At 39.8% G+C, this 23794-nt stretch overlaps 1 protein-coding gene across 13 annotated transcripts in view; it reads left to right on the top strand.

Moving 5' to 3' along the window:
- Window positions 1–23794, top strand: part of enox2 (ecto-NOX disulfide-thiol exchanger 2) — a 158357-nt gene that overhangs the window by 87726 nt on the left and 46837 nt on the right. For all 13 annotated transcript variants that reach the window (XM_020101940.2, XM_069531072.1, XM_069531068.1 and 10 more), the window contains one exon: window positions 18975–19106. In XM_020101940.2, the coding sequence (XP_019957499.1) occupies window positions 18989–19106 (118 nt within the window). In that variant the 5' untranslated portion in view covers window positions 18975–18988. The remainder of the gene's footprint in view (window positions 1–18974; window positions 19107–23794) is intronic.

Below are 23794 nucleotides of genomic sequence, written 5' to 3'. Positions count from 1 at the left end.
CGTAACTAAAATATTGCAGTTTTCAGGAAGTGTGGAGTCGGTTGCTCTTTTCAGACCTTGCTACACCTCCAGCCCCTCTTGTCACAGCATTGCACCGGCAGTCATTACAATGACAGTACACTCCGAGAAAGCTGCCTTGATGAAGAGGCGGGGCCAGATAAGAGCCCCGGCAAGTTCACTGAGCTGTTGACATTTCCTCACAGCAACTCCCCTGGTTCTAATTGGCTGCCGCTGATAAGATTCCCATGTTGTAATTGGCAGCTGCTGATAAGATGCTGTCAGCTGCTGCAGAAGTCAACAGCGTGGTGAGATGACAACAGCTCAGGAGTTGGTGGGCGGACAGGACTAAATCCAGGGCTCGAACCTTGTTTTCCAGAGATACTATTCCAGTCGGGAGTTTGGCTGTGACAGACTTTTTGCCCAGAAAAATCCTGCTTAACTGCCACAAGATAATATTTTAGGCTCTTACAGTGATTCATGGAGACCTACTTGAACACAATGTCGTACAATTTACTCTTATTTCATGAGGAAATTCTCTCTATGTTGGTTTATCTGTTCTTTTCTCACTAGTGTATCCAGTCAAGGACATGAACAATGGAGATGTCACATATTTCTGTGCAGCCAGTCAGTATTTAGTAATATGTTAATAAATATGAAAGCAAAATGTGACAAAGTATTTGTCAGTGTATGTTTTAAGGCCACTGTCAAATCTGTTGAAACCTGATCTGAACAACTGTTTTTTTTTATTACCACAAACCTTATTTAAACATGTAATAATTTACATTTTTTGAACATGTGGAAAAACAGTTGCTTATCAACACATCCAGCTTTCACAATATTACATTAACATTAATTTGTAGTCTTCCTTGTGGCCATCTTATATAATAAATATAAGCCCAATATTCCCTCTCTTTTACTTCAGATTTTTGTTTCTACCAACTCCAGAGGGAAATGTCTGATTCTCTTGTTACTAAATGCTCAACAGCTACTTGCTAATTGCGTCTTTCTGCAGTTCTGCAGGTTCATATTCAGGTTAGGGGGGATTGGGCATAGGCTCAGGTTTATTTTTATTTCTGCAGATATGCTTGACGTGCTTACATTCACGGAAAGGAAATGTGGTGCCTCATGGACGTCAGTGCAGCGTAGAGCAGACAAAACGCCACACAGTCCTGAGGGTAAGAGCGAGCACTCACATTAGCAGCAACAACTTGGATGTAAACAAGGTGCAATATTCAGCAAAACAGTCTTTAATTTTGTACGGCTGAAGGTGCCAACCATGATTAAATACAACATCCTGCATCTGCATGTGTCACCATGGCAACCCCAAAAAAAGGGTTGTGTTAAGCGGCCTTTTTAGAGCATTTGCTTGAAACAGCGATTTACTGCTACTGAAAACAAGATAAGACCAGAGAGAGTGAATCAAAACAATAAAGTTAAAGGCCAAACAGCTAAACAATGAGCTGAAACAACTCTCTTTAAAGCTCTGTAGAGCTGAGGCCAGTCACCGGTTCTGCTGATAATTCGCTTTTAGTTTGTTAATACAAGTGGCTGCTTTCAAACTGTTGCATTGTCATTTGATTGTGTTATTTAAAAAAAAATCTATTATCACAGCTTTATTTGTGACCAGAAACCCTTAAGAACTGAAACCACATATTGCTTTAGGCTTTAATGTGAAGAATGAATTGGAATAAAATGGATTGAAAGAGTGATGCTGTGTCTTTCACAGCATCACTCTTACACAAAATGAGAGACAAACAAAAAAGAGTGAACTCTGTGATGCACTTGTTCAACATGTTTTGTTCAGTTGTAAAGCCTATTGTTAAATTTCATTCCATTATAGGGCTAAATTGTATCCATAGCAAAGAGTGGAGATATAACGATTCTGATACCAGCATCAAAAAATGCCTCAGATACTGCGTCAGACATCAGCAACTACGCTAATCTATGACCCAATCTGTTTTTAAAGAATATTAGATCGTTTCACCCAGACAATAATGATATTTTCTTTTCAAAGAAATGACTTATTCTTTGCTGCTCCGAAAAAGCAGTCTGCTGTACTATTTCTAAAACAGCGGAGAAGTGATTTCCAGTAGTGTAGCATTAGCCAGAGGTAGCTATAATGTCAGCAGTTTGGCAAGACTTCAGTTTTGAGGGGTGTTGTGTGTTCGTAGTTTGATTTATTTATGTTCTTTTTTAGGTAAGAAACTAACAAACTACATAATAAAAGAAGACCTATGTATTCATTCCCTGTATGTATTTGTTTAACCTGAGCCAGGGTTGGTAGCATACAGCTGTAAAAGTACGTAATATAAGTAAAAAAATTGTACTGGTATCTTATCAGTACTTGGTTGTGGGGAATATGGAAAGTCCAGGCATCGGAATCTGAGCGGGAAAAGTCGGATTTCTAGCAACACGACCGACCAGATCCCCCACAGCAAAGTCATGGCGTAAACTGTGAGGCTTATGACCCATATATTCTTTGCCATTTTACGATGTATCCTTTTGATAGACACATTTCGTATTCACATCCTGGGGGCGCTGAACTAGTCACGTCACAAAGATTAATTTTTCTTTGCATACCCCAGTTCTGTGCTCACTGTTATACAGCTGACTCTGCTGAATCCAAGCCACCTTTTCTGTAGAGACTTTAGACCATTTGGTCGTGTTTCAGGCCATACTCCCATTTAGCAGATGTTTTTGCTGGCAGGAGGAGTCGGAGGTCTCCTGGGTTTGAGCTGGAACTGCTGATAAAGAGATTTTTGTGCTATTGTGTCCTTAGCTTACATCTCCGTGTAATTATTACACCTAGAGGACCCCAACCTACTTCCTGTCTGTCCTCCTCGAACCGCAGGCCATAATTCCTCATTGTCTGTATCGTGCACAAGAGCATACAGGCTGTTGTTATTATTTTTTAATTGATCTTGAGGAAGTAATTATGCTTCTGTTTTTTACTTATGCACAAGAAACTTTGCCTGCTGGACAAACTATTTCATGTGAAATCCTGCCACAGTCTCACAGTCTCCAGAGCCTTTCTAATGGAAGGGGTGTGTGGGAGTGTGTGTGATCACTAACTGTGGAGGTTCTGATTGTCCAAACGAACCCTTGAGAATGAGAGCACAGGCCTCTCCAGCAGAGTGCAGGCACATTTAATAGTAGAGTTAGTTAAAAGTCTTAGATTATTGTATCAACACTAGAGAAAATTATGTTTGTACCTTTTGCTTTGTCTCCTGAGATACCAAGTAAATACACAGAAAAAAATAACATTTTGTCCTGAACCTTTATTTGTGTGACGCATCCTAATATCTCCCTTAATTACCCCTTCACTGACTCCTCCTGTCAAATTGATTCTTTTGAATGGATAGTACGCTGGTAATGTAAATGAAACACTTAGACGAAAAGTACATTTATTCTGTTTTTGTTTCTACTAACTCACCTCAAACGTACCATATTGTTGATATGTTTGAATCCTCTGTCCACTCCCTTCTTTAAGATGAGTGACTCTATTTTATAAGCAAACTGGAGAGAAGAGTCAGCTGCACAGTCATAGATCATGAACTTTTAATGCTGATTTGGTCGTAAGAGAAACGTATAGTACCCACATTTTATTTGTCTCTGGATCCCAATGGAAGGAGATGTGGGCCGGCTCTGTTCCAGCTCCATATTATTCTTAATAGTGTGTGATCCCCAATATAGAAATTACTGCATTTTGAGTCATTATAAAGTTGAAAGTTAAATTGCAAAAAATATATATTTTATATTATCATCACCCAAGTTGGTTTTTAATCTCATCAAGACCTCTAGAAAGTTTGGTGTTTGGTTGTTGAGGTGTTGCCATCAGTTATGTCCAACCATGCATTTTGTCTTCTTAAAGTTGCTGCCCCACATGGGATGACAGCTGGAGGAATATGGGGCGAGACTGTGGCTCTGGTTGTGGTTGTCCTCCTTGATCTTTCTCTAACTATCCACTGACTCCTGGTGGATGAAGAGCCACTGAAGTTGTATGACAGTTCTTGTTGTTCATGGATGTCTTGCAGTTTTGTTAAAAATGTCCTTGACGTTATCTGATTCTTAAATAAATTCACTTACTGTGATTTAAGAAAGAATGTCCATGTTCCAATTAAAAGATATAAAACCAACTATGCTTTCAAGGTTAATCATTTATTAAACAGTTATTTTAAGAGGACTTAATGGTGGAGGGAAAATGTGTTCTGTCAGAGACGTGTTCTACAGTTTGCTTAAGGATTTTTCCAGCTGTTGATTAACCGTGACTGCCAAAGATGTTTTCTCTCCAAGCATGGTATATTTTAACAAGCTATGAGGACTGTTGTTGCATTTACCACAACAGAGTGAGAGTCCTGCAGGGTTTTTTTTTCTCCTGAAGCCCTGGTCTCTTGTTCTGACAGTTTAAACTTCAAAGAATAGAAAGAACAGATTTAAAGAAGCTCTCCAGCTTGTTTTTCTTCCTAGAGGGTGTCAAGCTGTCCTTCAAGCTTCAATAGACACATTCAATTTGTGTCTCTTATACTAAACAAGGATTTGGCTGCGTAGTGGCTACTTGTTAGACAGCAACAACAAGGCTGCAAACTGGACACAAGCTGTCTGGATTATACACAGAGTCTTGAAAACACAGAGGGGCTCACACAGCTCAAGCATTCTTCCATGTAGCAGCTAGATTGAAGGATTCAGTTTAACATTTGAAACACAGTTTTGTATTTTAGTCTTCAGCTTTTGAAAATTGTATCACCTCAGGATGTTCATAGGTATCCGTTGGGTACCTAGTTTTCTTACTGTGCTAACATCTTTGGCTAAAAAACAGAGAAGTTTGAGAACCCCGCTGGCCTCGTTGTATATTTGAAAACTCTGAGCATGCATTGTAGTCTGGTTGGGCGAAGAAGTTGCCCACTCTCGCTTCACGATTGGTTCTAATCAACTACTTTCAGAAACAGTTCCTTCTCGTCATTGGTCCCAAGAAAGAAACCCCTCGTCTTTCTTTTCACCAATGTTGTTTCTCCCTTATAGTATTTTCTGTAAATGATCTGGTCATGTGATATGTGTTAGTATGGACAGGGATAGTTACTGATGAGACATTTTTAGTTTAAATAATGAAAATATATTAATGTTGACGTAGCCTTTGTCCTTCAGTCCCTTGTTTAGATCTCCCCCGACTGCCTGATATATGCTCTCAGATTTCTTCTTCTCTGAAAGAAATATATAAGTATGTATGCTTTGCTGTGTCAGTGCATCTTCAGTTAGAGTGTCATCTTCTTTTGCTCCTCTACATCTTCTGGGGGACAGTGCAGGATATAAGGAGCGACAGCACCGAAGAGGAATTAATCAGAACCCTCAGAACTCCAGTACTTGGTCACTCTGGAGATTTCTTTGTGTGAGTTTGTCTATTACACTCTCCTCTCCTCCCTCTCAGAGGAGAGCTGGCCTGAAAAGGTGGGGATTTCCCTTCAAGCTGCTGTTTCATAATGGTAAACAAGGATACTTACATCTGCAGCTTATTACTCTATAATTTATTGAAGACCAATTATGGTTGAGGGGAAGATTAATGACCACAACGTAGAAATTGTCAATACAAATTACACGAAATTAGCGCTTTTGTAACCTCCCCTTGCTTTCAGAGATTGCAGATACCGTAGGATCTGAAATGAAGCAGAAAAGAAAATTGTGCCTAACATAAAGAGAAGGTCTCAACAGGCCATGATGGGGATTAATGTATTTACAGCGATTTTTCAGGTTTACTTTTCCTTGTATTTTTAATCCTTTAAAGGAGCTGGTGTATGTTACAGTTCAAATTGTTGAAGGATGCACTGAGGTGTGAAGTCAAAATTGAAATTGCACATCTCCACACTGATTCTGACGTATCTAACTATATATCAGTGGGCTTAACATTCAATCCAGCAATGCGTATCCCTTTTGTAAGTTTTTTCAGAGAGCAGAGAAGGATTTCTCATCTGAGATGGATTGCCTGCTTGACATTACATGTGGGATCAATTATATTGCACAGATGTTTGGTTTAGATCGGATTTTAACTGGCTCTTTTCTATAGACTGTATAGTACAGCTTGGAACTGATGCAATGTTTTCACCCTGAAACTGGAGGCTTTCCGTTTATTTTCCTCATCCAAGTCACCATCTGATCCATCGTCAGATGGCGACTGAGCTCTCAGAACTTTTATTGATCCACAGTCTTTGCTTTCTGTTGGTCTGGCATCGTGCTTTGGTCATTAGAGACCATTTCAGATGAATAGAGCCAACCAAGAAAGAACAAAGACGACCTGCTGAACATGTTATGCTCTTTGTACAAAAACATACAAAGTCATGGCCATAGTAGTAGTAGTCATAGAAATATAAGATATAACATTAAATAAAGTAAGAAAGAGAGATACGAATTCTAAATTATATCCCATTTCAACCAAAAACGTGTATGTTATGCACTGTTGGATTTCATGTTCTGACTCCAGCCATGTTTTTTATGCCTGGGTTGTCTGTCTCTCCTTTTCTTGTGAACATGGTTTCTCAAGAAATACCAGAGCATATTTTGTTTTCAAGTTTGGTAAAAAGGTCATCGTGACCTCATGTTTTTGTAAATGTGATATATCAGGAACACCCATAGGGAATTTCATTACATGTGGCACAAACAATTCACTTGGACTGAAAGATGACCTGATTAGATTTGGCGGTTATCTTAAAAACGTAATCTTTTCAAACTTGACTCAAATGTTCACTGAGACTCACAGATTAACTAATTTGGATGGTATTGGAGTCTGGAAAAACAAAGTATGTAGAAGTGAAACTGCACTGGTTGACGAAGGCATACAACCGCAGGGCGGGATTCCTAGTTTGTGCTTTTTGCTCTGTGGAATTTTGTAGTTAATAGAGTGAATTGTTGACAGACACTTAACCATTAATTTCATACACTGGAGGTTTCCAGCAGTTCTCTATAAAGGAGACAGTCGATAGCCCTCCTGACACAAAAAACATCTCTGCTGACACTTGATGTTAACTGATAAACTTACTACAGGCTGAACCTTCAGGGTGAGGAAGCAGAAGTGATATTTTACACATAAAATCTTTATTGATTTTGAGTGTTTCTTGTTCAGGCCATCATCAACTAAATTAATTGGAAACACGACAAGTTGCATCAGGATCTGGGGTTTTATTTGTCTCATCTCTGGGAAACCCTGCAGACTGAATATTATTCAGATGGACTGCAGAACAGAAACTAGATTGACACAACTAGTATGTGTGTCTTTCCCCATTAGCTGGACCCTGAGCTTCTCCTCAGTAATGAATCTTGTTCTTGTTTTGGTTCCTGATTCAAACGAGACTGAATCTACTCATTTAGTGGAAGAGCAACAATTAGGGCATATACGAGGTTGCCTGTGACATATTTTTTTTACTCATATCTGCCAATAATAATTCCTATCCTTGTGTACAGCTCATTAGCAGGTTTATTCAGACTCCACTGGTCTGCTACTGAATCTGTGAGAGCAGCAGGAGACACTGAAGTATTGAATGTTTCCTCTGTGGTATCTAAGTCTGTTGTATTGTTCTCTTCTTTGTTGAAAACGAATTGCATTAGTGCAATTTTTGTCTGTTGTGCCTGATTTGTCAGGTGAGCGGACGAATGCTGCAGGAGAGCTGAAAGTCACATTCTGACATAATGCATAATGGATGAGAGACTGACGTGAATACAGAATATACATGACCCAAGCGGTCTTATTTAATTAACAACCATGTATGTCCTTGTAATTCACTCCCGTAACATTTCTGCTTCAGCGCTGAAATTTTCAGTAGAAACTTGAAAGTGAGCTCATCCATTGCAAATTTATCAATTCTGTTACAACATATACGTTAATTCTTTCTGCTGTCATACTGCTGTGGAATTATTCAAACGCTGCAGGAAATATTCCCAATGACTTCTCGAGAGGAGCTCAGTTCCATTTATATTCTAATTAGCATGCTAAAAGTTGTAATGCCTTTTTAATGGTCACTTCAAAGCAAAATTTGTCTTAGTGAAGATATTTAAAATTAATATTTTGGCAGATGTGTTGCATAATGTTGGACTTATGAAAAGATCTCCATAGATTTTGTTGAAGAAAATTTCAACACTTTTTTTGTTAATTTTATTGACTTATTTTTTCTCGAAAGAGGATAAGAAGAGAACGTATAAAAAAGCATCTGTCACAATTTGAGTCTTAAGAGAGCGGTGGCTCCATTAAGGAATTAGTGATCTGTGACTGCTCTTGTGGTTGTCACATTCATTCCTGTCAACCCTGATGATCTGCTCCAAAACTGGTTGGCTTTTTTTAAGCTGCTGGGCCCAACAAACACAACCTCCCACAGAAACTGACACAGTCCAGGCCCCAGTGCCACGAGCCTGGTCAACAGGAACAGGATCGTATGTCTCAGCCAGTCCAAACAGTGAAGGGCCGGAGTCTTTCTGGACCTTTTCCACTTGGCTGAGTTTCGCTGATTGCTCAGCTCTTTAAGAAATGAATGGACTCCTGGTGACATGTTAATGATTTCACTGGAACTATACATGTGTGGCGTTAAAGGGACATGGACCACATTGTTTCAAACTGTCTTTTATCTTTTTACTGCAATGCATGATCTTGGTTTTCTTGGTTTTTTAGAGAAAGAAAGTATTGAAAGTGTGCCCTTCTTGGGAAAATCCCCAAAAGAAATCTCTGTAAAAGAGAGCAGAATATGTATAACAAAAATATATGCAATATTCTCATAAACTAACCAAGTGAAATACATTCCTTTAGAAAATGGTAAAAGGTTATATATTCTTGCCTTATACCCACATTCCTGCATTAGTGAAGAAACAAAGCACTCAGAGGATCAGACTTGCAGAAATGCTCTGCTTGTGTAATATCATGAACAGTCATTATTCTTGGCCAACATGTTCTCAGCAGTGGACTCTAACATTGCACATTAACAACTGTCTCAACAAACCTCCCCTGTCATTAGCAGATCAATGCATGAAACTACATACTCAAGGGTGTCACTACATTTGAGCTTTTAAGTCACTAAATGTAGTTTATACAGCAAAAATAAGAACTATGTTGTTAAATCTAAGAAAATACAAACGTCCAGGTTAAATCTAATTCAAACATGTGAGGTTAAGTTGTGCTTCCTTTCATTTCCAAGCACAAATACCAAATATTTGCCTTTGCCAACTTGTAAAATGTGAGACATTTTTTGTCTTAAACTTAAGTGATAGTTAAATATAAAGTGAATACATTAAATCATCCTGGATTCTGCCGCTCATTCAGTCAAGACAAATACACTGATAAGGTTCACTATGTTGAAGCTAATTTCACACTTGTCTATCGGAGCTTTCTAATAAACAAGAATTATGCTTTATTGATCCCTGGTAGCTTGTGAAATAAATGTGCTCTGGATTAAACGTTGTTCGTCTGGTTATAGCTGTTTGTTTTTATGCACTCTGTTAAATTAGTGGCTCAGGTGATTTTTTTCATTTTAAATGTTCAAATTGCCTATTTCATCTCTCCTCTTTAGATTGTTGCTCTGGTAATGGTGTCTGCTTCTTCACATCTGTCTCACACAGCGTATTAGATTGCATCCTCACAAATCAGTATTTACTGATGTGACAGCTTAGCCATAATAAAAAGAAATATTTCAAATTCCCACTCTGCCACTGTCGCTCATCTACCCCCTCCAGTACAGTGAAATAGATGCTGTACATCATGTGCACATTAAAATGAGAAGCAATTTCTCCTGCTCAGTAATGAGATCCATAGTATTTTTTTTATTGCACACAGTGTAAATGTTAGATAGGTTACTTGGAATGAAATGGTGAGGAAGCATATTTTGTGTCAAGCTTCATGCAGTTTAATGTGGTGCCTCACTGGTTCATTGTGCATGTTTAAATTGATAAGCCAGCGAATGACAATTGAGCTTTATACTATATAATGCTCCAGTGATTCATTGTGCTTGTTCAAATTCATTTGCCAAACAAACTGGCAAAACACACTGTTACTTTTCTCCCTCAGTTGTGACAGAAATACAGGACGAGCTTCTCTTTAATTTGACAAATTGTCACTGGTGTCAGTCTGAACAAAAGGTTACCAACATCCGCCCATGAGCTGTTCTTTGACATCATTAGCATCAATCGTACACTCAGTCAGTTCCTGCGTTTCATGCAGTCATTTTCCAGCTTGTAGATCAGTCAATGACTTCATTAAAGAGCCTGTTGGCTTTGATGGTTGAATTAGAGACGTTCAGATGAATCTATCATGTGTTTAGCGAAAGAAAGAAAAGCTGTTACATATTTATCCTGATATAAAGTTTTTATTTAACCTGTTTATCTACTATAATACATGAAAATACCAATATGTTGGTATTTTAGCGATAACAGTACTTAAAGTTATAGATGGGTGGAGGGAATGGAGAAGATGGGACAACAGGGATCATTTATGAATAAAAGCCCATTTTAAAGGGCGACTGCTGGAGAGGGAGTGACCAGCAGGTTGTGGACGAAGCTGTAGTTGCATTGTTACCTAAACGCCACGGAGGTTATGTTTTCACCCCGTCTATTTGTCTGTTAGATTGTGTGTTTGTTTGTTCGTCAGCAGGATTATGCAAAGCTACCGAACAGATTTCCATGACATTTGGTGGAAGAACGGGACAAGAGAAAAACCCATTACATTTGACCACAGATCTAAACAAAGGAACAGATCCAGGATTATTTTTTTCACTCTTTGTGACATTGCGTTTTTTTGATATTTGATTTCCATATAATGCATGAACCTTGATACAAGAAGTCAACCATATTCAGGGAACTGATATCTGTGCCATGGTAGAATTTGGTCTAGCTTGACTGAACTTAAGGGAACTATTCGAAACCATTCTAGTGGTTAACGTATTGTAACAGTTGTTCTGCAGCAGAACTGTGACCATTTTCCTTTTCCTGTAGCCCTTCAAATTAAACTCAGTCCAGTTAGAGTTAAACTTGCTTCTGCTTGCAGGTAAAAAGTTGGATTCAACAAAGTCACCTCAGCTCAAGTTATTCTGAATAGTCCAAATATTCTAAGAGCAGCAACAACATTGGAGGCTAACATTTTGGGGGGTTTGATTTTTGCTGCCTCTCTCCACCAAATCATTTGCTTTGTCGAAGCACAGATGAGACACGGCTGCTTACTCTTCATCCACATGATGCAAACACCACTGATGCATTCAGTGTGGCGATTAATCTTTGTTGATCTCCTCACATAATCACCAGTTTTACTTGGTAGCTTTGCCTGTTTGTTGTATTATTGTTTCCACTGACAACCTCCCATCAACACCCCCTCCCTTCTCTTCCCCCCATATCAGAGTAATCTCCTCTGTTCTTGTCTGTCACCTCTCTGAAGCCGATAAGGGGGGGAAGAGTCATGCTCCTGTCCACGAACCGATGTTCATTCCTGACAACATTGACACACACACACAGACAGAAATGCCTCTGCTCTATTTGTATTAAAATAGCACCTGATAAGGCAATAGAAAGGGAGGTTGTTTACTATAGTTAATCTGCCCCGAGATATCTTCTTCCTCAGTGAGATAAATGCTGATGTCCCCTCTGCCTCTTTGTCTTTTTCTGTTATTCCTTCTTAAATACTATAAATTCATGGTTTAAGAAATATTTTGTGATATCAGGGAGTTTCTGCAGCTCTTTATATGCAATATTGTTACACTGCTTCGTTTTCACTTATGAGCCAGGTCTTGAAATGCAGTATATTTTTTAAAGAGGCAGCTGCAACATTTGGAGATTTAAAACCAAGCACTCAAACTCATTTAGGGAACTGAAATTAGGCATTTAGCATTTAGCGCATGCTGAGCAAAGATAGTCGGAGTCATGATAGAGCAGCTTTAATAAGTTGGTTTATTATGTCGGTGTTATTATTAAATCCCTCTTAATTTGGATCATCTGCTGGGATGGATTAAAGTAGATTTTTATCATGATTAATGTAAACGCTGTAGTAATAAGAGCAGCTTATGTCAGACCCAGGACTCTGCAGAGGTGGGTGAATGTTTGCCCCTGCACCACCTCAAAAACAGAAAGCTATATTTGGTTGCTGCAGCTGGAATTAAATAATTTAATTGGAAGAAATAAATAAATAATACCAATAAAAATTATTACTTTGTCACTCATTACATAATTAATTCTTCCTGGGGTGTCCTCCTGAAAGATAAAACAGAAACTCAACTGTTAAATGAAAGTATGGGCTGTCATTGCTATCCTGCTCACTTGACCTTCTGTTTGATCACCATTGATGGTTTTGTGCTGATGGGCAGTTTGATGTGGTGTTTACTGGGGTGAATTGTCGATTGATCAGGTAACGACTGACAGGTCTCCTTTAAATCTATGTGTTTTCGGTGTGCTCGAATGGATTCATCAATCATGTGGAACAAGTAAAGACTGTGATTAATCAAATTCTGATGAGGGTCTCTGGGAGTCAGACGAGCGAAGAAAGAAATAATCTGAGTCCCTTGGAGCGAGTCAGATTTGGTGCATTTTGACTCAGTGTTATAAAACTGTTGGAAGTAGTTGATTCTTAATGAGCCTGATTGAGTTGTAATGTGAGTCAGACCTACGTTACTCTTTGCTTTGCATTGCTCCCGGTTCAGTTTTTTTCAAAGGGACAAATGGTATCGAAACATCTGTGATGGTTAACACATTAAAGTCATATTGAAGTATAGATTTCCCTGTTGCTTACCAATACTTACCCGTCAAATACAGACAGGCATCAACACATTACCTGATGAGGTCCTAAGTAGGTGACTGTAAGAAATACGATGGAAAAATGAATCCAAATCTGAGTTTGAATATTTTGCTTTTCAGCCAAAAGGTCATTTCCCGACTTTATTCATGTCTGTCGGGAGGTGGAGTGATTCTATCTCAGCTCCACTGGTCAGTGATTTTAATCTGCAACACTTACATGGGTTCTTTTTTTCACTCCTACCCCTGGGATGTTTTTAGTCCCAATTACCTTTTGGCAACTCGCTGGTCCACCACCTTTAATTCAGTTCAGTTCGTGGTGCCCTTGTATTTTAAAGCAGATCTCAGATTTTTATCAGCTTGGCCAATTTATCAGGGTGTGAAAAATGGTTTTGCCAATGTGATTGACGAAAACGTACAAAATAAATAGGCTTACTTTGGAGCAAGGCAGAATCAGATGGTGTTTGACTTTGTGAGAAATTGAGCAGAACGTCCACGTCTTTTACAGACCACATCTTGTGCTCGGGTTCAAAGCAGTTAAGATGCTGTCCGAATCTATGATGAAATTACAAAGGAACGCACAGAAATGTTTTATCCCGCACCATCAGCTCCTGCAAATTGAATCCCTCCTGAATCCATCTTCAGTGTTTAACACTTTGCTTTTCACCTGTAAAAACTCAGCATGTGCACGATGAGCTGTGACACACGGTCAGCATCTGCTTCACTGTTGGTCTTTCTGAACTCTGGTCTCATTAACACTTTCATACGTCAGAATTTATCCAAGTGATTGAAAAGTAAATTGCAGTTTTTCTTTTCTTTTTCCTCATGAGGCCTGGTTGTCTTCAGGCCTCTTCTGTCATCTTTACATCTCCATTTTGTTTTTTCTGGTCGTTAAATGAGACGCGGTGTAGTATAACACTCGGCACCGTCTTTACTGTGCCACCACTAATCAGCAGACCCCGACCAGTTTTATCATAATTAACAGATCAAAGAAGCGGAGAGAAGGGCAGTCATACATTATTAAACAGACAGTGAGTGTCAGTGTGTGTGTGTGTGCAGGCTTCTGTATGTAAGTCATGTAAGCAATTGAGAAATAATATAGTGATCTTCACAAGCATATGTCCAGGAGGCCTTGAGGATTCATTAGAGATAAAGTTGCACAAAAGGTTTTTTTCACACATGCATCTTATCTTAATGTTCTATAGGTTCCTCACATTTTGAAGAGACTTATTTTTCCAGATGACCCTGAAGGTCTTTTGACCTTTATCTCCCACACACACACCCATGCGCCCGCACATTTGTGTACTGTGTGCTTCTATCTTAGTGAGGACACTCATGGATATAATACATTCCCTAGTCCCTTACCCAAACCTTAACCATCCAAACTAAATGCCTAATCCTTACCTAAACCTTATTCTAACCCTAGCCCTGAAACCAAGTCTTAACCTCAAACAGCCCATTGAAAGATTTAGGACTGGTCCAAATGTCCTCACTCTGTAGGGTCAGTGCTTTAAATGGTCCTCACAAAGGTACAGTAACACACACAAGTACAGTAACACACACAAAGAAACATACAGACCTGCATTCAGGAGAACATGAAGGTCATCCGCTCTTAGAAAGCAATTTTGCACTGAAAGCATTTTTCCCACTATGTGCTTTCCATACATAATTATGGACACTTCACACGTTATTTCAAATACTGTGTTGTAGACCCAAGATTCAGAAAGTAGCAGCAACAATTACTATGACTTTTATTTTTTTCCCTCTGCTCAGTGGACATGTATTGAAACCTAATTACCCTCATCTGTCTGCTCAGGCACAATGTGTTCAGCAGTGCCATTAAATTATAAAATAATTTTAGTTCTGTGCCGCTCCTACTCGGTGGTAATGACTCATTAAGTCTGTGCTATTTTCTTTGCTGCGCTGTTGTGAAGTTCAGTATGAGGTAGCCTCCATTTTTCTACTTCACTTAACTTTCCATCACTTTGACTTGTCAGCATCACATCCGTCAACTAAATGTGACCTTTTTTTGCTCTCATGTCGCCGCTGTCCCTCATCTTGTTTAGCTCCCTCTCGATATTTTTTCTCTCCAGGTTGTGATAAACCTGTAGTTAGCTGCTAAAACCATGTGCATTTTAGACTAAATGGCCCCTAGCGTCTCCCTGCCTGCTGTTGGGGCTTACGGCCAATGGGCCTTAAAATGACTTAATTTCCTATCTGCCTCCTGGGGGAGCTTTTAGGGAAGCTGAAGGCTGGTTACAGCCCTCAGAGACCGAGTTTCAGGAAAGCCCTCGGCCTGGGGTGGACCCCAGCTGAATTTGCTATCACTTTAACTGCCATGGGTAATATAGCCACACAGAAATGTCATATTAGCCATGCTGATGTAGATTTGCACCAGGGCCAATCTCTTAACAGCATGTCCAATATTATCCGTCACTTTTTATCATAATGTTTTTACATTATTGTCCTTGTGCACTTAAATTTCCCTCAGGAAGTCTGTTATGTTCCTGATTAATTGATCACTCAGATAATTGAAAAAAGCTTTTTAAACGCCAAAGGTAACATAGTCATATTATATTTGTTTTTCGTATCAACAATATAAAACAGGATATATTTAATATAGTAGACGGAAATAAGAACAACTTTATTTTCATGTAAGAAGATGGAAACTGTCAACATTTATCAATTAAATGATCATCAGAATTAATTGATTATCAAACAAATAGTTATCTTACCAACTCTATCTAAGGTCCTGATAACTTTATGACCCCTGTTTGTAATACTTTGTGTAAAGTATACTGTATTATTTTAACAATTAGCCTGTTGCTTCATAATTATAACCTCACTACATTTAGAGACTCTAATACCAAAATCCCATGAGAAGAGCTCTGTTTGAATCTGTCCAGGCTTATGTGTGTTGAGCTCAGGTCTACAGAGCTCTACTTTGGGACCGTCTGTCTCATCAGCTCTTGGCTTCACATGATTAGATTGATTTGTTTATATAATTAGATGTGGCATTTTGTATGAGCTCAAGTTAAATTGAGCCAACAGCTGAATATAATTTATCTTATTTTTCTGTCGCCATTGGTTTTTAAGTTTCTCTGACCTTGGAATAAAAACATTAACACTGGGATTCAATTAGGGACTTTTCATTCCTTGTAGACGGTTGGCTTCAGAGCAGCAATGTGCTCCAATCCATGTTTTCATTTAAAAATATTTACCAACATTGATCCCATCCATTGGCAGTATTGTTTCTGGGTCTTCTGCTTTCTGCCTGCGCCCGGGTCTGTCCGGGCATGTATCCTCGTGATGATTTCTTCAGCAGCTGTTTGCTATTCCTCCAGCAGCTCCATATATTGATGCTTTGGTGTGGGATGGCACCTTTAAGATGAGCCAAGGCTGACTCCTGCCCTCAAGGTCACTTTGACGAACAAAAATCAAAAGCACTCAATGATTGACGCTCTGAGCTGCAAGCCTGAAAAGTATAATTGATTCATGGTGTAAAGAGGGTTTTTCGAGGTGAGACAATGGACGGTGGTTGAGTCGATGCAGGCCAGATAACAAAAAAATGAAAAGAACAGAGATCAGCACAATGAAAAGAAAGAGGATGACAGATATTTGAGACGTTTAATAAGTGTTAGCAGAGGGGGCTGAAAAGACGACTTCAATGCAGACTCAGGATCAACAGGAACAGGAGGCCACTATAGAGGAGTGAACTTGACCCAGCTCCTAACGTATACTTCACCACCTGTGACCCATCCAGTCAAAGACACAAGGCGTTAGATGTGAGCCACACAATCAATAAGCACTGTGTTCTCTATTAAGGAACAGAAATGAATTCTCCTCAAACGTCTTTGACCTGTGCAGTAGTTTTTCCATCAAAGACAGAGCCTCTTGTTTTCACTCACAATTCAATTGACTAGATGAGAGGGCAGATGGAAATATGGATTTTTTTTTCATTTCAAAGAGTGCTAGTCGTAGTTTTAAGGTTGAGCTGTATGGAAAACATCTAGATATATTTCAGTATAGTTCATTTTCTTAAAGACATGAGGAACTCCTTATTGATAAAACAACCAGTATCAGCACTGGCTGATATTTGCAAAGAGATAAAGAAACGATTGCTTTTACAAAAGTTAACTGGTTCCAGTTTTTACTGTTTCCAGCTCAGCAGTGTGAGGCTTCGATGCATTTCTCAGTTTAAATCTAAAAGCAAATTGGCTAATGCATCATTGGTTTGACAAAATATGCTGTTTAAAGTCACTGTGGGAAATTGAGATTGGAAGTTTTTGGACATTAAATGATAATCTTTGTTTATTTAAAAAGCACATTATCATCAATGAAAGTAGTAGTTTCAGCCCTGATTATGATACTTTAAAACAAATACCTCAGTATCAGTGTATAAAGATATAATAAGCATCAAAGCCGGTGCTTCAGGAAACACTTTCAACTTCATTTTTAATTGATTGATCATTTCTAATCTGTTTATAGAATTATCTATTAATCAACTAATTCATTCATATTTTCTACTTCATTAACATTGTATTGATCATTGTAAACATCTGAATAAAATAAATAACAATAATAATAAACTATTAAAAGTAAACCCTAGACCTAAAACTAGATCAAGAAATCTTGTGTCAGACCCTGAGTGTATCCATCCACCCCTCCTCCTTTCTCCGCTTTATTTTTAGTCTTGGAAAGTGTCTCCAGTTAAAAGGGGTTGTGTTACTTAAGACAGTGAAGTTGTTGTCAGCATTATTATCACAGACTCACATAAACGGCTTCATCAGGCCTCTCTATGGTAACATTCTAAAATTAGCAGCTCAGAGAGGGATGCAAAGAGGCAAACAGAATTATTACACATCACCAGCTGTGTCTGAACATCAGCACCAGTATAGTGGTTGCTGTGTAGACAGGCACAGGAGTGTTATCTTCACAGTGTGCTTTGCCACAGACCCTCTGAGGTGTGAAGTGTGTTCAGGGTGCAGAGCTTCTCATTATCAACAGTAGTGTTAGCGCGGGCATCAGGAGAGAGGGCAGCTTGGCCCAGCCAGCAGTCACAGCAATTTACAGGTCCGTCAGAGAGAAGGAGGTCGAGCAGAGGAGAGAATTAAAGAGCATTTAGAACTGTGAAATAAACTGCAGATGGGAAGAATGAGCCGCTGCTGGATGTATGATTTGTTCACGTTGACTTTACCGCAGGCTTTTTATTATGGGGATCTAATGTTGTTTGCTTTATTGTGCAATGCTTGGCAGAAAACCATGAGTATTGGGTTGTGAGTTTGAGATGATGATGCGTGTGTGTTTTTGTCAAGTTTTTCAAACTTTTGTAAGGTTCAGTAGGAGAGCGCTTGGTAAATGTTTGATAGCATCAGTATTTGTGCATAGAGCCATGATAATCTAGTTTTATTCTGCATCATTATGCTTGAGTGCAGACGACTGCCATAGCTGGAGGCATTATGTTTTTGGGTGTGCGTCCCTCCCTCGGTCAGTAACGCCTTGAGGGAATTTTTTAGAATAAGTTCACTTGTGCCCAACAGCTTAGAAGATGGAGGTCAAAGGTCACTCTGACCACAGAAAACATATTTTTGTCTATATAATCATTCATGTACAAATTGTGATCACACACCTTTTCAATCCTGCTCAAATGCTTCACTATGAATATTCTGAGTCTGGACAGACATGGATGTAAAGTGGAACTTGCCTGGTTGGTAGAGGCATACAACAACAAAGTGTTTTTACAGTGACATAAAAACAAAAGCTCTGATCGGTCACTGGTGTTCTCATTAATGCACATTTTTAGTTTTCTAATGTATCCATTCCTAATATTTTAATTTGCTTTTGCCCTTATGATCAAGATTGAACATTTTTGGCACAGTTGTTTCAGTCCTACAGTCTTTCTGTGGGCTCTGAGTGCAGGTCACTAAAACAGAAACAGGCCCAGCTGGTGAGCCTCAGTGCAGAAACTGAACAAACAGCAACATTCAGTTGAATAGTTTCAAGTGACAGTGTTATTGAAATCTCTGTGGGGTCACACTGACTGCAGGGTCACAGTATCCTTCGCTCTCTTTTTCTCTCACGCAGACTTAAAGGAAAGATTTTAGAGAGAAGGTTTCTGGAGGTGCTACGACATCACCGCACTTTTAAAAACAGTCTCCTTCCTCAGTCTTTGCTGTGACACGGTTCCTCATCCGACATGACCCAGGATGCTGATGACTTCTTTTTGTGTCTTTCCGCAGAAGGGATCTGCAACATGACAATGGACTCCAACTCAATAGCGATGCCCATGTCCGACCCCAACGCCTGGGCAACAGCCATGAACAACCTGGGGATGCCTCCTATTGGAATCACTGGACAGCCGCTGATGCCAGGTACCACACTGCTACACACTGCTTTGCCAAACCATAGTATGCATACATTACCTATGTATTTACATGTATATATTCCTCATTCCACATATCTTCCTCTGTGTATATGGCAAGCAGGTAATGTGGACTCTAGAAAGCTGAGCTCAGCACCCTTCAATGACAAAAATATTACTTTTAATAGCATCTTCATGTCTGGAACAATGTGGCATTAAAACAATGAAATTTCAGTCATTTTTATGCCGCTATAAAAACCTCAAGGAGCATTTTGTAAGCATAAGGTTGCTCTACTGTATTCTGATCTGCCAATATAATATTCATCCTTACCGATTGCTCTGCTATCTATAACATTACGCTCAGCAGCACCCTCCCACTCTCCATCTCTGAAGAGTTATTCTGCCATGTCTTTTCTCCCTCCTCAGTAGAAAGCCTTTCCCTAAAGCCTTTTATAAATCACTTCCCACTTCTTAGCTGAAATGCACTTTCATATTTGAAATATGCCAGTCTCCGTGTGTGTGTGTGTGTGTGTGTGCGCGCATGTTTGTGCGCGCGTGTGTATATACGCACTCTGAGATGAACAGTCTTCCAAATGCTTCGAGAAATATTACAGGAGACACACTGACGCACAAACATGCGCACACACACACACTAGGGCATATTTCAAGCATGGTAAACAAAGCCTTCCCTCTAAAAGAGAGAAAACACAAGAGGTAGAAGAGCTTTTCATGGAGGTAGAGAGAAGCAGAGGAACTGACCACAAGAGGTGCTCTCTGTCTGGATCTAACTGAGCCATGGTTCGGGTCATTGGCTGTGTGAGTTCGGACTTTCGGGACCGATTACAGGACGTTAAGACAATTAAACAGTAGCAGAGGAAAAAGAGGAAGTGGCTCGCAGGATTGCCTGTACACTTTGCCCCTGATGGAATTTATTCATTTTCTCCATTCAAATGAACAGACTACATTTTTTTATGCACATTATTCAAAAAAGTTAGCGAATACTAAGTTGCAATGCTTCACCAGAACCAACTGGGTCAAATAAAATCACAATGTGATGAAGACATGAACCATTCAGAGTTTCAGGTGTGAAAAACGCCCTCAGTGAACTTCATGTGTTGCAATTACAGGTCCTGTTTACAGCAGAGTTTCTAACAGGTGTAACTAAACACAGTAATAGTGGATCTGTTCCATTTGAAGTGTGTTATTTAGCAACGCCAGTGATCCGGCATCATCAACGCCAGAGGCCTTAACTGGCACACATAAATAGAGAGCAGTAATTAATGATGTTATTACCTGCACTGGTGTTTGGTGAGGTCAATTAATCTGCTCTTACACTTAATCACTAACACACACACACACAAACACACACGTCCAGTTTCCGCCTCCAGTCAAACAACACGATGGATGTGTATCAGTCACAGTTCAGACTTTGTTTGTGCAGTGAAGAAGGAAAATGAGACCTTGAAGAATTTGTTACAGTTGTTTGAGATAGTGGGAAGTAAGTACATGTACTCAAGTACTTTCTTTAAACATACAGACGTGATTAGAACTTAGATGGTGAAGTGAGTTCTGTCCATGAGTGTGAAGCTCCGGTAATTCTGACATGACATGATGGTGGCATCAGGTTGGAGGTTGTAGCAGCTGTATTGGAATCACTCATCATTCACCAGTGTTAACTGTCCTGTCCCAAATAGACTACAAACTAATGAGAGTGGGGGAGATGTCTGTACTCTCTCACACAGCCCTGAGAAGAGCTCTGATCAGGCTCGGTAATGAAACTGTCCTGTGTGAATAAACTAGGGGAAGCGCAGGGTCTTGAAGCCCTAAACAGCCCCGGCTCTCACAGGCAGTTTCGGATATGTCCCCTCTCTTGGATCGCCGCAAAACATCTGGTTTCCCTCCCCTTCCATCCTTTCACTGTCCCTACTCCCCCTCCCGCCCTCACAGGCCCTAATTACCCAACATCTCATTCATGTCTCATTACTGCTGAGTCAGCGACTGCAGAGCGACATCAGAATGCTGTTCATCTGCTCCACACAGAGCAGAACGGCTTTACACACTTAGTCTGCACTTAAACGCTCCTCTGGGCTCAAACTGCTTATGGCGTAAACTGAAGGTGTATTAGATCCAACAGCTGACAAGTAATTGTAATAATATATTATTAATGTAAATGAAAGCTCATTTCAAATGATCAAGCCATGTTTTTTTCTACTTCTGATACTCAAAGGCCTACGTATTCCACCTGTACCTTTTTCACTTCGCTTAAAGAACTTTACTTCCTGAACCCCAGGAGAAATGTGTCAGTGGGAAGACACAAGCACTGAGTCTCTTGCTTTGCCTTCTTTTCTTAGTTTACAGCAACTCAGGAGGAGGGAAAAAAAGAGGTCGAACCCAAACAACATCTCAAAATGTGCACTTGTATTAGAAAACATGGGATCCCCACACTAAAGCCCAAGAGGTTATATCTTCATTGCTGTTTGGGATCACTCAAAAACCACTGAACCGCTCTCCATTACATTTTGTGGAGGGACGGGGCATTACCTAAGGAAGAAGCCATTAAAATTTGGAGCAGATCCGATTAAACAGGTGGATCCAGGTTTTTCTTTTCTCTAACTTGACATGCTGTGATAGGACGTTAGCCTCGGCAGAGGTGCACTTTCTCTGAGTGCTCTTACAGTTTACTTTTTTAATGCTTTCTCAGTCTCCTTATGAACTCTCTCTGAAGTCTCTGTGAGCACAAAGCTAAAGACACACACACACTTTAACCTGATGTCACACAGTGTCAAACTGTCTGCGCTCGCTACCAAGAGCCCCTTGTGCCTTTTGAAGTAATCCTGCTGGATTAGTTATTGATTCTCCATCATGACTGAACATCATGTTAGTCTTCTTCTTTGTTTCACCTCTAAACAACAAAGGATAATTTAGTGTCTCTCTCTCCGGAGCATCTCCTCTTTGATCTGCTGTTTGTGCACACGTACACGCTCCGCCGTGTGGTTCCTGCATGTGGGTTCATGCTGTTATCTTATACGTATATGTTACTTTCAGAGTAACAGACTGCCTGTGCTTTCATTACACATTAGAGTTTGCCTCTGTTTCATCCACTGTGAGCCCAGAATGTATTTCTTCACCACCAAGTCTTTTCTCTACCTCCGGTCAAGTGGATTTATCCAGACAGACAGCTGGATAAACAGAATATTGTGGACAGAGCCCTCAGCTCTCTGCAGCCTCAAAAAGCCTAAAACACATCCGCATTGAAGACAGTTTTATTTCTATAGATTGACAGGGCAATGGTTGTGTATGTTAGAAAGATATAACATGTTTGTATTAGAGATAGAGGTAGACTATACTCAGGCATTAGTTTATATACGCACTGTCCTGAAAGAGGGATTCCTCCTCTCTCGCCCTTCCTGAGATTATTTTAACAGTTTCAAGTTTTTTTTCATTCAGACGGTAAACAGCAGTCTGTTGAAGTCATTAATACATGGGGCTGCTTTGGCGACGGAGAGCTGTTAAACCTAGCAGTCAGATAATGAAAGAAGATCCAGGAAGTCAAGTTTGAATAATAGATTAATGCGTTTAAAAAGTCAGTGAGGCTGAGCATCAGTTTGTAATGCACACAGGCAGGATTTTGATGCTCTTGAAAGGGAAATTTGAGCAGAAGAAATACTCTGTTTACATTCAAGTAATCTAACAAGAGACCTGACCTAAAGTTTTTTGGTGGACAACACTACACTGGCACTTCTGCTGCACCGATACACTCAGATTAACACAAGCTGGAGGGTGCTGGTTTGCGCAGACTGTAAATTAGCCCTCGGAAGAAAATGTGTGGTTTTGTGACATAAAAATGAAATTTACTCGATTTGCATAGCCCATTATGAGCAGTGATTTCTGAAAGTAAAACTCTCTGAAGATGATACACTCCACCAGAAATAAAACCTCTGGACAGAAGACCCAGCGCTGTATAATGTAGGTTTATTTAATACTGTCACTCCAAAGCTTACATACATTGTCCGTTCTTAAGATTGGCTTTACGCCAAGGTGCCGAGCGGGGTAGTTCTTAAGGGTGTAGAGTAATTTGACAGGGCAGCTTGAGTTTAGCAAACTGGCGGAATAAAGTGCAGAGCAGCTTATGAGGTGGAGGAGCTTTTTAAACTGGTTCAGGAGAGAAGAGCAAAGAAGATGAGGGGGAGGAGCCAGCAGGGTACACTTCAAACCAGCAGGACGGAAACCTGCAGGACACATGATCGATCAGCAGGCGAGACTCAGTGCACAGCTGCATGTAAGAAACCTGACCCACGTGCGATAGGGAAGGTGGGGTCCATTGTGTGTGTGAAGGAAATATTGATCGTGTGCTTTGCCCTCATAAAAGCTGCAGCTACAGTCTGAGATAATCTCTCTTTATTGTCTTCATCATCATCACAGTGTACATTATCAGTATCAGTCTCTGTGAACTGGTGCTGTTCTGCAGACTGTGTACAGGCTTAATGCAGTGAATCTGTGGCAAGTGTAGAGTCGTTGTTAAAAGATTTAAAACCCTCGAGATGTCAATAGGAAGGTGAATCTCTGTTTACTTGTACAGAGACAGACCTGAGATACAGTGATAATAGAAAAGATTGGAGTATATCGTCTGGGTTTTGAAAATTTAATTTGTATTTTTTGTAACTGAAAACAGGTTGAAATAGATTATATATTTGTGAT

This window comes from Paralichthys olivaceus, chromosome 9 (genome assembly GCF_024713975.1).
Source record: "Paralichthys olivaceus isolate ysfri-2021 chromosome 9, ASM2471397v2, whole genome shotgun sequence".
Lineage (NCBI taxonomy): Eukaryota > Metazoa > Chordata > Actinopteri > Pleuronectiformes > Paralichthyidae > Paralichthys > Paralichthys olivaceus.
The sequence above is the reverse complement of the archived record's forward strand: the minus strand, read 5'-3'. Positions and strand labels throughout refer to the sequence as shown.